The following is a 12,139-nucleotide window of genomic DNA, read 5'->3' as shown; positions in this document are numbered from 1 at the left end:
TCACTGTGGCCAGGGTCTCCAGCGGGTACCTGGAAAGCTTTGTCCTTCCCAGCACAAAACCACAAACACAGACCCATCCATGCCAAGCTCCTGGAGAGCCATGACTGGCTTGATCACAAAAGTAGCTGGTGGCCTCCTGGCCTTATACACCAACCCCCAAGAAAAACACCCTGAGGAGCAGCAAACCTGCCCCTGCTCCATCCCCTTGTGCTTTCCCAAGGGCCAGTCCCTGTTAAATTACCAAAAATGTTTGAGGAGAGGATGCAGAGGATGCACACCACCAGCATCCTCAGTCATGGGGCTCAGCTCCAGCACTGGCTCCCTGGGTGTCACAAGCATCCCATTCCCAGACTGTGGGATTAGAGTATAAAAACTGAAAAGACAAATAACACCCTGAGCAGAGGAATAGGGGAAGAGGGAAGAAATCACTGGAGGACCGTGGGTGTCTCCACAGAAAATTTATAGTGAACATTCCATAGAATAAATCGCCTGGGAAGGGGTGGATCACGACACCCTGTGCTTGCTGGGCCCCCCAGTGGGATGCCTGGTCCTGCCCAGTGCCCAGGGCCTCTGGGAAGAGGGAGCTTGTGCCAGCAGCAATGCTCATTTTGGGGCACTTCCATCATCATTGTCTTGTCCAGTGCAGCAGCACAAAAGCACATCCCGCAGCAGCACACCCTCACAGTGTGACACATCAGGAAAACCTTCCTGGTAAATAGAGAAAACACAGAGAGCATGGCTGAGATTTTTCGGATATTTTAGCACAGCTTCTCTGCAGCAGGAGCGATTTCCCCAGGGAAGGAGAGGAATGAACCAATTGATCCCCTGGGGGCTCTTGCAGTCCTGTTTTCTATGATCTACAATTTTCCAACAGTTCTTCACCGGATTCGCACGCAGATGTTTGCAGAGGGATAACAGAGCCTCTCCCTCCCGCACAACAGCCAAGCCTTTGTCTGCTCCAGAGAGACACGACTCCACGTCCATAAGCAAAGCCAGGAAATGGGGTGGCTGCATCCAGCCCGGCTCAATCCAATCATCATGCTCTAAATAAATAATCAGATGAGCAACGGGAGTGCTGCCCGTGCCCACCACTCTCCCGCTTGCTCGGGAAGCACCGGGCAAACGCTAAGGAGGGAAACTGAGGCCTGATGTGTGAGCACCACAAGCATGGTGGAGGGAAGGAGTGCTGGTGATGGATTCCTGGTATCCGTTCGCCACTCATCTGAGCAGCTCTTACATGAGAAGAAGGGTTTGTTTCAGGAAATTACCTGGGCAGTGCCCCTCCTCTGCTAGGCTCTGTCCCCAGCCGGCTTAACAGAGGATGCCATTCCTGCAGGGCAGAGAGAGATTGGATCCCTAAATCTAGTGGAGAGGCTGACACATGGTAGAGGATGATTGGAGGCTGAGGAGAGTGGGTGTTTGGTGAGGACCAGCGGCTTTCCTTGCTCCAAGTGTGATGACTGGCTCAAGTGGCTCACTGCTGGTGGCAGATGCAGCTGTGAATGCCATCAGAAACAAGTGGGCAAAGGGTTTTTGGAGGCATTCAAGTTGCATTAATCACCCTGTCCATGACTCCTGCAGGCCTGGGAGTGCTGGGGATCCCCTTGACTCAGGAGCAGAGCTGCTCCCACAGCTGCAGTCCTGCATCCGCAGAGATGTGTGCAGGCGAGCACTGCACCCAGGGATGCTCGAGTGGTTGTGAACTGGAGCCAGAAGTGGAAACCCTCCCTGGGGCAACCAGGTCCAACTCCTTATTTGAGTGCAACACCAACAGCTATCCAGTAAAGCCTTTTTTCCTGCAAACCACAGGGTTCTGGAGGCTCCAGCTGGGCGAGGAGGTGCCTGTCCTGCAGGCAAGGGCTGGATGCTGCTGGGTGCTGTGGGCTCCCCGCCAGGCACGAGCAGCCGCAGTGCTCACCTGTTTCAGCAAAATCTGGGCCACCAAGAAGGTTAATTATATCTTTAAGTTTCTTTCAGCTGTCAAATCTTGTAACTATGGTCTCAAGCTGACAGTTCTATACCCAGCAATTAAGCAGCAGCGAGGCTTTGCAGGCAGCGGGGGGGGTGGGGGGGGGGGGCTGGCCTTGTTTACCATCTCTGCACACAACAGGCTCTCAAAACATTCCCTTAATGGAGCTTAACCGTGCTGGCAAATATTTCCCTCGGAAATCTCACATTTGCCGATGTGTTGCACCAACAAACGCCAAATCAATCCAGGCTCCGATAACGAAGGCTCCTCATTAGGAGGCATGCGCAGCTCTGTGCCTTCTTCCCTCCCCAGACACTCTCTCAGGGCTGGTGCAATCCAGGAGGAAAAGCTGCTCGATCATCGTCCTATTCCTTTGCTGCTGCTTCCTCTGATGCTCTGATGTACAGAACTCTCCCAGAGGGAAGCAGGACATCAGTCAGGGCAGCCTTTCACTGACAGGACTCTCCTATCAGTCCCTGCTAAATGCTGGATTCAGCAGCACAAGGGGTTTGCTGTGCCCCTGAATGACCACACTGGGACACTTTAGGATCTCTCCATGCACTGCAGTGTGTTTCACACAGGCTGGAGGAGGAGGGGTGGCCTCTTTCCATAGCAAGATTTCATGTGGCTTTGACACATGCTGGCTCTGACCCACAGGGATGAACACAGGCTGCTCTGTGACAGCCACTCCCTCTTGGATGCCAAAGGGGAATGTCCTTTGTGCTGTGGTGGCAAAAGAGGCAGGCAGGGGTTATTCAGCCATCCATCAGGGCTCTTGGTGAGGATCCCCAGTTTTCTGGAGGGGCAGACAATCACAGGACTCTTTATTGTCCTGCTCTCAGGTGCTGAGCTCACCTTCTGCAGGAACCACGAGTGGAGGTCTGGTGTCACTGAGGTCCCAGGGGAGCCAGCCCCTCCTGCCAAGGTTGTCTTTACAGGGTTACCAAAACCTCCATGCTCCAACATCTCCCCAAGCCATAGCAGGATTTGCCCATATTTTCAGACTTCAGGAGTAATGCTGTAGAAAGTTTGCAGCCATGGACACTTGGATATGCTGTAAAGGAGGAAAACACAGAGGAGAAGAGGATTTTTCTCCTCCCCTCCAGCTGCTGGTGGCTGAGGCGCTCAGATGAGTCCTGCAAGAAGGTGAGACAACATGAGAAGATCAAACGAGGAGCTCCAGGGCACAGCGAATGCATCTCATCACATCACCCACAGATACCCAGAAACATCACCCGGGAGCACCTACATGAGCTACATCTGCGTGTGCCAGGTGGAGATCCCTATAACACAGCTCCACAGTTCTCCCCCAAGCACGGGCCGGGAGCACAGAGAACATTTGTTGGGAATATAGCTACATTTGGGGATGGTTTGTACCTCCAAGAACTCAGCTAGAAATAATTGACAGGAAGATTTGCAGCCATCGGCAAACAACGTTCCCTTCCTGAAAGCAGCAGCACTACAGGGAAAACAAATTGAAGCAGGTGCGGGAAGAGTTAGGGAGTGCAAGAATTGCATTCCTGAGCCAAATGGACAGATTGAGACAGAGGAAAACAAATTGGGAAGGGAAACGGCTGCCTATTGCCCAGATTTTTCAGGCACTTGGAGAACCTGGAGGTTGGGTTCACGCTCAGTTTCAGGGCCTGGGAGCTGTGTCTCTGTTTGGGCAGCTGTGTTAGGGCTCAGCCTGGGGTGAGGGTGGATTTTGGGGTGCCTTTCTGCCCCAGGCAGGACTGCAGTCCCTGGAGCCTGGAAGGAGCATCCTAGAGAAGCACCAGCCCCACCACTGCGATGACCATGAGGAGTCCAGCCAGGATGCAGATGCTGATGAAGACGATGTCGCTGGTGTCCTGGCTCTTGATTTCACGGGTGTCCATCGCTTCCCCCTCCCGCTGCTGGGCATCCACCAGGTTTTCTGCCTGGCTGAGCCTGGGTGGATCAGGGCCAGCGATAAGGGTCACTGAGGCTTCCTTCCTCTTTGGCTCACACTGCACCTCATACTGGTGGATGTCCTCCTGGTCTCCCACTGAAAAATCGAGGTAGAGGGTGCTGACGATGACAGATGTGTTGTTGCGTCTCTGCAAGACAAGGGACACGGCTCCTCAGGGTTTTGGAGGGGCTGGCCATGAATCAGGCCAGTATCTACTGGGAAAATGTGAGAGGGACCAGGAATACCTCTCTGCAGCCAGCACAAGGCTAACCATGTACACAGCTTGCTTTAAAGGAGGGTTTGCTGACTGCTTACCTGGGATTCACTGCCACAGGTGTCGAATCTGGTGTGTATTTTAAAGTTCCTGCCAACCACCTGGGCTGCACAGGAGGGGGTCCCCAAATAAATCCTACTCCTCTCCAGCTGGGCCAGGGACTGCACAGGGATCTGGATGTGGAAGTCTGTCCGGGTGCAGCTGACGTTCATGGGCACAACTATTGGGACAGAAAACAGGGTGCACATGTAGAGCAATGGTGACCCCAGTCCCTCTCCATCACTCCTTCTAGCACTGTGTTTGGCCTTTCTGGATGTAGAAAGGATCCACACAGGGAAAGAAGCAGGGAGGAAAAATACCCCCCTCTTTAAAGTGAATCCTTGCTCAGCTTGAACTAACCACTTGGGCAATATGAATTATTGAATTATTCCAGCTCCCTCTGAATCTCGGCCTTATGAAACTGGGAAGATGCAATAAAATCAATACGAAAAAATAGTGTCACTTTGCTTCGCTTAGTGCATTATAAAACCATTAGAAGATTTACCAAATAACTAAAGTGCATTAGATCAAGAGGGGAAAGTGGATCCTCTCTCCTGGTGTGAAGGCTTTCATTCAATGGCCATAAATCACACACGCCCTGCCCAAGCCATGCCTTTTGGTGGGCCTGAAAGGGAAATATCTGCATGGCTGAAGGGCTGTGGGTGTGGAGGAGAGAAGGAAAATATCTGCATGGCTGAAAGTCTGTGGGTGTGGATGCAGAGACTGAGGTGCCCCTCTGCATCTGCGGGCTCCTGAGGAAGCTGGTGGCAGGGAGAGGCTGGTGTGTCCGGTGGGAGCAGCTGCTCTCCTGGCAGTGCTGGCAGCTGGGTGTGCCACGCAGGATGTTAATCACAAGCAGATGCCGGAGTCACTGGGCAAACATAGCCGGCAGGCTCAGCTCTATGGAGGGAGGCTCAGTTTCACATCCAAGCCTTTGTCCTTCCCTAGCATGCATCTGGCAGTGTGTACCAGGGGATGCAGGAGCCTTGGGCAGCTGGGAGGTGTCACACCCCTCTCTGTGGTAGCACCCCATTTATCTGTCTGCAGGCTGCTCCCTCTGGAGCAGGGTTTCTCCATGACCAGTCACAGACACCAAGATACTCTCCCTGCACATGGCTGTAAACAGTGAGAAAACAGTGGGACAAGGACAGGGACAGACCTGCTGTGCACACTACAGCTCTACTAAATGTTCAGTACCACTGCTCTCCCTCCAGAGGCTGCAGAGGCTCAGGACAAAACTCTATCCCATCTCTAACTCCAAGAGCCACATACCTCCAAATCCTTTCTGCTACACTGGAAATAAGGAACAATTTTGCAGCTGAGGGATAAAACCTAGGCCAGTCCCTGCATTGCCTGTGCTGCCAGTCCAGCAGCCGTGCTCTGGCTGCAGCCCTCTGGAAAGGCTGCCCCTGGCTGAATCATCCCTGACCCACAGGTCAGCTTGGATGTAATTATCTTGAAATACAACAAACGCCATAAATTTGCTGGCGTTTGAGGTGCAAAGGTTGGCAAATAGAGGAGGAAGGTTACACACCACTCCTCCCACCAGCTGTGGACATGCTGGCTGGGACACAGGGCATGCCAGCAGCAGGGATGTGCCAGGCAGGGCTGGCCAGGTGGATTTGGGAATGCTGTGCCCTGGGTGTCCTGCCCTCCCGTGCTGCTGCCAATGGAGGAGGGGACATGGTTTATGTCTGCCTGCTCAGCTGTGTGCTGGCAAGGCCAGAGCATCCAGGGGAGCAGGAAACAAGGTTGTGATGTTTGAGCTGATCACCTTCTCTGGGGCTTTGGCCCATTAAAAACCCCCTGGTTTTCTCTCCCTCACACCCTGAGAGAGGAACAGGAGCACAACACTGGCAGACACACAGAATTCAAAGTTGGAAAGCATCTCCTGAATACTAAACATGAAGTGGAGCTCACTTGCCACATCTTCCTCCACCCCATCCCTAAGGAGCCATGGAGTCTGCTCCTGCAGACAGGAACCTTCACTGATGATCCTTCTGGAAATTACATGGTCTCAGGCATGTCCCAATGGAACTAAAGCACTGAGGAGCACCCAAGTGGGACCTTACCTCCCACATAGGAGATGGAGAAGCCCCTCTTGGCCGTGTTGCGGTCAGTGTGGAGGACCAGGAGCAGCCGGTTGCTGCGGGAGGTGATGGGAGCCAGGCTCTCCCGCCCACACCACCGTCCCAGCAGGGATCCATTCTCAGTGCCACCATCAAAGGCAGACAAGTGATCATAGTCACAGCCACCTGTCAGGCTGCTCTGGCCCTCCAGCTCCATGTCCAGGAAGAAGACCTTGATGCGGTAGCCTGGGGGTAGCTGGATGCTCCACTGGCACTTGAGGTTGTTGGGGTAGAAGTTGGGGTACTGAGGGCTGGAGAAATTCCCTTTGATGGTGCTGAACACCTCCTGGCACTCACCTGCTCAGGGAAAAAAGGGGAAAGGAAAAATCAAAAGCAAACCTGAAGCTCCCTGGGTGTGGATGAGTGATCACTTGTTTTACTGCTAAAGGATGCTCTGCCCTTCACCTCACTGCTCCCTGCCTTGCATTTGGCTGACGGACAACCAGCACTTCTGGGGGATGGAAATTCCCAAGGTAGCCAAAGTCATGTAGGAGCACATGGGAAAACCCATCTACCCAGGGAATGGCATGAATAACAGAGAAGGGTGGCTCTTGCTCAAGAGAAGGACAGCCCAGGGCTTGGAATAGCCACAATGATGCCATTTGCATTGTGTGATGGCTTACACTTCACACCATCATCTCATGGGATCTCCCCAAAGATCCCCCATATCATCTCCTCTTGCTGCTGGGAGGGAGAGAATCCCCACCCCAACCCAGTGCCTGTTCCCATGTCCTTCCCACTGCCCCACCACCCTGAGACCCCCGCACCCGAGTAGAAATGGGCCTTGAAGCCCCTGCCACCGATGTTGAAGTCCGACTTGAAGACGATGAGGAGGTGCGGGGTGGAGGAGATGGTGCGGGGCGGGCGGGTGCTGCCGCAGTAACGTCCCAGGCGGGGGGCAGTGACGGTGGGGCCATCAAAAAGGGCCACATAATCAAAGCCACAGCCTTGGCCCCCCTCCATCTGGAAGTCAGCAAACACCAGGGTGAGGGGGCCACCACTGCTGGCCCCCCCGATGCTCCAGCGGCACTCGGCATCGTTGGGGTAGCTCTCGGGGTAGCGGGGGCTGGTGATCTCCCCAGAGAGCCCCGTCAGCTGCCCACCGCAGGCATCTGCAAGGAGGCAAGGATGATGATGAGGGCAGTGGAAGAGAATGGATGGACGGATGCTCGGTGACCACCACCCCTCCCTGCTACCTTTCCTGTAGGCAGCGGCAAAGCCGTGCTTGGCCACGTGCCGGTCGGAGCGGAAGACCACTGCCATGATGTGCCAGGCGGAGGAGAAGGGTGGTGGGGGGCTGTGGCCACAGAAGGTGCCCAGAAGGTTGCCCCGGTCCCGGGCAGCCCCATTGTAGACCTGGAGGTAGTCGTAGGCACAGGTGTCATGGTACTCCAGCTCGAAGTGGCTGAAGGACAGCAGGACGGAGGAGCCCTCGGCCACCACGATGAGCCACGTGCACTCCGTCTCGTAGGGATACAGCCCCGGGAAGTTGGGGCTGGAGAAATTGCCAGAGGGTGCTGAAAGCACTCCCCCGCATTTGATGCCTGGGGGACACAGAGGTGGGTGTGATGTCCCCTTTCCAGGGGAAGCCCAAAAGAATGGAGACAGGATGCACAGCACCAGCTCCATCCCATCACCACACTACCAAAACACCAGAATCCTGCAGACCTCCACTGGGCTTGTCCACCCACTCTCCCTGGAGGATGCGTGTGCCCCCATCACCTTTCATCCCTCCATATAACCCCTTTGCCCCATGCTGCCCCTGTGGGGGCTGCAGCAGGGCTCAGCTGTGCCCTTGAGCTTGTCCTGCCAGTGACAGCACAGCATCCACACCTGTTTAGGGCAGGGAAAAAGGAAGCTGGGAGTGAGTTTTAAAGGCTCAGTGGGTTCCAGGCTCGCCAGTGCCCCAGTTGCCCAGCCCTTCAGCTTTGTGCCTCCCACTGACCACGCTCCCTCCATATAATGGTGGTATCAGAGAATTTGAGCTGGGAGAAACAGGGGTGAAGGGCTCGATCTGCTGAACAATGAGTTATGCATGTAGGGATCGATTTCCTAATGAAATCTTTATACTGAGACATGGTTATTATAAAATAAGGCTGAGAGGGGGCCGGCTGTCACTTGCCCCTGGGTCTGATTAGGGCTGGGGTGAAGAGGCTGATACAGGGGGCACATACATCATGTCTGGGAGGGATGCAGACCCTGCATAGCCCCCAGGAGACATGTGTGGGTTCCCAAACAAGGCTGGGCGCTCACTGCCATCAATCTGGGCCAAGTATATTGCAAATCAATAGTCAGCCTGTGCACATCGCTTTTCATCGTGCTCACTGGCATGGTGACCTTCCAGCAAGGGGGGTCCTGGGATGTGTGGGATGCAGCACCACGTGTGTGTGTCTGGCCAGATCTAAAATCACCTTGCTAATTGCTGGGGATAGGCAGTGAAGTAATATGGGGCTGGTACGGAAGGAATAACGCTGTTGAAATAAATACCCAAGAGGGGAGCCTGCGGGAGAAGTGAGTAGCCACGGTGCAGGCAGATGGATGGATGAAGGGCTGGGAGCCTTGGGGTGCTCTGGGAAGCCCAGGTGCGTGTAGGTGGGGGGTGAGCAGGCACCACAGGGCAGTGGTGTGGCCTCAGGAGCACCTGCACCAGGGCCAGGGATGGGTTTTGATTTCTGGCACAGCCCTTCTGTGATAAAGGCCCTGCTGTTTTTGGGATGGGGGATTGCTTGGCCCACCCTATCCCCTGAATTACTGTGTCATCTGCTAACCCTGCTCTGCATCCTGGGGGACGTTTCATCCAGATAAGGTGAGAGGTTTATTGCATGCCTGCCACACACACACACCTGTATACATATAAATCTGTAGGCGTATACAGATTTATATAGGCAAGTGCAACTCCAGAAGCTAACAAACCCTTCACCAAAGCACCTGTACACCACAACAGGACAACCCCTACCTGCAATCCTCAGTAAGGTAAGCATGAAGCAGAAAGCCAAGCACGGAGCAGTGTCCCACACTTGCTGCCACACACAGCGACTCTAGATCCCAGCTCCTTGCCCCTGGCCTGAGCCAGACCCTCTCCCTGCTGGAGAGCTGGAACCCACTGGCACCCCAGAGCCACTGTGGCACCTGCAAACGGCCCTCCCCTCCTCAGGGACCATGGATGCCCATCCAGCCCACTGGGAGCTGGGACCAGGCTCTTACCTCTGCTGGGAGCATCCTCGAGAGCCCCGCAGAGCACGGCCAGCACTGCCAGGCAGCCCAGCCCTGTGCACCCCATCCTCCAGCAGGCAAATCTCCCCTCACCAGTGCCTGAGCATCCTTTTGGAGCTGTCTATCTGGGAGGAAAAAAAAAATAAAGAGAGAAATAAATAAAAAGCAGGAGGACTGTAGAATTAATAGCGGAATGAATAATTCATCGCTTGTTTGAATTAAGAGCAGCAAGGTAACTTGATCTATTCCTCCCTTCCTTCACTCAGTTTTAATGATCTGGATCAAATGTCCCAAGGATTTACACTATACCAGATACCTTGTCAATACACTATATTTAGAAGAGATATTAATGTTTCAGAAATGGTGTATAACGGCAATAAGTCTGGGCTGACAATATGCCCTTAAGGGGCTATGAAAATAATTTAGCTCGCCAGGCAAGCCAGTGAACCAAAATGGGAATTTCAGACTTACCGCGGAAAAGCATCTCAGGAATTAACATGATTTATACTGCGGCACCCAGTGCACAAAGCCAGCTGGTGGTAAAGGCTAGAGAAACAGGGAACAGGATTGAAACGCGGCCGCGTCTCCGCGCCGGCTGCCCAGTCAGCATCCCTGCAGCAGGAGTCCAGGCTCAGCGGGATGCTCAGCCCGGGGAAGCGGCAGCCGTGAGCACTAAAGATAGCAAATCCCACCTCCCCCGAGGAAGATTAGAGATGAATTGTGACTCATGGGCAAAAAACATCGATTATTATAGAACCTGCTAAGGCCTTGGAGAATTGCCACGTTCTTCCACGCTGGCTCACGCTACTTCTTGCCCAGGCTCTTGGATGCACTCGGCTGAAGGTAATCAAGCCTTTGGGTTTGGTGGGAAAGATGTGCTCCTTGTGCTGTGCCACATTAGCTGGAGAAACCCCAAACCCAACAGCGGCTCAGTTCCTTCCCTCCCGCCCAGGAGAGAAAAGACTTTCCTGCTGCCACAGCCCACACCCACATGAATGCCAGGAAACAAAATCCCACGAGGGCCTCCCAGCATGAGGGACCTGTGCTAAAAAAGTCACCTTCAAAGCAGCAGGGAGAGAAGCAGTGAGTACCTCTAAATCTCAGGCAGGAGACAAGTTGCATTTATTAATTAAGCAATGAGGATCGATGCCTGAGACATTTCCTGTGGATTAATGATGGGCTGGGAGGTGCTGATGGCCTGAGGTGCAGCTAAAGACCATTAATACCAACTGGTCATGAATCCCCAGGAAATGCTCCATGCCAAGGTCGTTAAGTGCCTGCATATATTTATGGGGAATAATAACAACAATAATATTTGTACAGGCTCTCTCCCCACTGCCCAGCCTTGCTGGAGCCATGCCGAGGGCTGCTGGGAGCATTGGGACATCCCAGCCAGGAGCCTGCTATCCTAAGCCCAGCTGAGGCAGGGAACATTGGGTTCTGTCCTGGGGCCTTGGGCACTGCATCACCCCACCAGCACCAGGACTAAGTGCACAATGGAATGAGGAGGAGCAGGGCAGCTCCCCCTGTCCCTGGGCACTGTGTGAAGATCCTGCCCCAGTGCAGGCTCTGGGAGATGCTGTGATGCTGGCACATCTCCTGCTGACCTCCCAGGCACATTACAGACCTTAATTAGCTGCTTCCCTAATGGCTTGGAGAGGAGGTCTGTCCTTGTCAACACAGCAAAGATGCAGGAGAGGTCTGGCCATGGCACAGGGGTCTCTCCTGGTATTCTCCATTGCCAGAACCCTGGTTCATCCTGGAGGAGTGTTCAGCCCTCCCAGCCACCATCCCCTGGGCTCGGGGACAACATGCTCCCCAACTTCTGTGTCGCTGCACTATGGAGCAACACATTCATCCTCATCACATCCATCCTGGGCAACACCCTCTGTCTTCCAGCCTTTCCAGCACTGCCTCAGCACCGAGGCAGTGCCCAGGACGCTGGTACCTGCACAGCTGCTCCTCTCCCTCCCCTCAGCTGTACTCTGCATCCACGATCCCCAGGAGATGGGGGGCCAGGGCTGTGCAGCACAGCAGCTGTGCCCCACTCCCAGGAGACGGCATCCATCAACCACCAGCACATTCACCCTTCTCCTGACCCGGAGATGGCCATTCCCAGGGCCTGAGCCCAGGCAACCCGGTTGTCAGCTGCAGAGTGGGGTGGGAGGGCAGAGGGAGGGAGGCAGGCGGAGAGTGACATGCAGCAGGGAAGCAAAGGAGCCAGGCATGGAGGTCCGGCTGGAAGGGGCTCTGGAACAGCCCAGGGTACTTTGGCACCGGCCACAGACATGGTGGGTGATTTCAAGGTGTGCCATGTCAGGGCTGCCTCTGTTCCTCTGTGGGCAAATTTATAAATCATGAGTCAAAAAGGCATTTGATTCATTTAAACAGAAAGGACGTCATCAGGACTGTGAGACTTCAGAGAAGATCAAAGGTTTAAAAACGGTCCCCAGGAGAAACGGGAATTATTTAGGCAGGAAATAATGAGATGAAATTAAGAAGGTATTTAGGCTGCACATGAGGAAGAAGAAAGGAAGCGAAGTGAAGCCCCTTCCCCCGTCACAGCGCTGCACAGGTGGCAGGGG

General features: G+C 54.2%; 1 protein-coding gene across 4 annotated transcripts; it reads right to left on the bottom strand.

Moving 5' to 3' along the window:
- Positions 1-443: 443 nt before the first annotated feature.
- CDCP2 (CUB domain containing protein 2) lies at positions 444-11,096 on the bottom strand. Of its 4 annotated transcripts, none has more exons than XR_005602542.1 (8): positions 10,026-10,296; positions 9,546-9,679; positions 7,538-7,885; positions 7,109-7,453; positions 6,285-6,638; positions 4,215-4,393; positions 2,825-4,047; positions 444-708 (listed from the first exon to the last, which is right to left on the bottom strand). XR_005602542.1 is itself a non-coding variant. In XM_010408800.4 (8 exons), exons 3-8 carry the CDS (start codon positions 9,619-9,621, stop codon positions 3,733-3,735), a joined length of 1,617 nt encoding a protein of 538 aa, XP_010407102.1. In that variant the 5' UTR covers positions 9,622-9,679; positions 10,026-10,100; positions 10,312-11,096; the 3' UTR covers positions 2,077-3,732. The 4 variants fall into 4 exon arrangements, 3 of the variants coding, with proteins under 3 accessions (XP_010407102.1, XP_010407104.1, XP_010407101.1); XM_010408800.4 differs by lacking the exon at positions 444-708 and adding an exon at positions 10,312-11,096 and having other exon boundaries at positions 2,077-4,047; positions 10,026-10,100; XM_010408802.4 differs by lacking the exons at positions 444-708; positions 10,026-10,296 and adding an exon at positions 10,312-11,096 and having other exon boundaries at positions 2,077-4,047.
- Positions 11,097-12,139: the final 1,043 nt, after the last annotated feature.

This window comes from Corvus cornix, chromosome 8 (genome assembly GCF_000738735.6).
Source record: "Corvus cornix cornix isolate S_Up_H32 chromosome 8, ASM73873v5, whole genome shotgun sequence".
In the NCBI taxonomy this organism is placed as follows: Eukaryota; Metazoa; Chordata; class Aves; order Passeriformes; family Corvidae; genus Corvus; species Corvus cornix.
Note: the sequence above shows the minus strand (reverse complement) of the source record. Positions and strands in the feature narration are given on the sequence as shown.

Excerpts from the sequence above, each read along its gene's own strand:
- CDCP2 (XM_010408800.4), bottom strand. The coding sequence starts at position 9,621 with ATGGGGTGCACAGGGCTGGGCTGCCTGGCAGTGCTGGCCGTGCTCTGC. Across the intron at positions 6,639-7,108 it reads CAAGGCCCATTTCTACTCGG|GTGAGTGCCAGGAGGTGTTC; the intron begins GTGCGGGGGTCT and ends TTCCCTGAGCAG. Across the intron at positions 4,394-6,284 it reads CTCCATCTCCTATGTGGGAG|TTGTGCCCATGAACGTCAGC; the intron begins GTAAGGTCCCAC and ends CTGTCCCAATAG.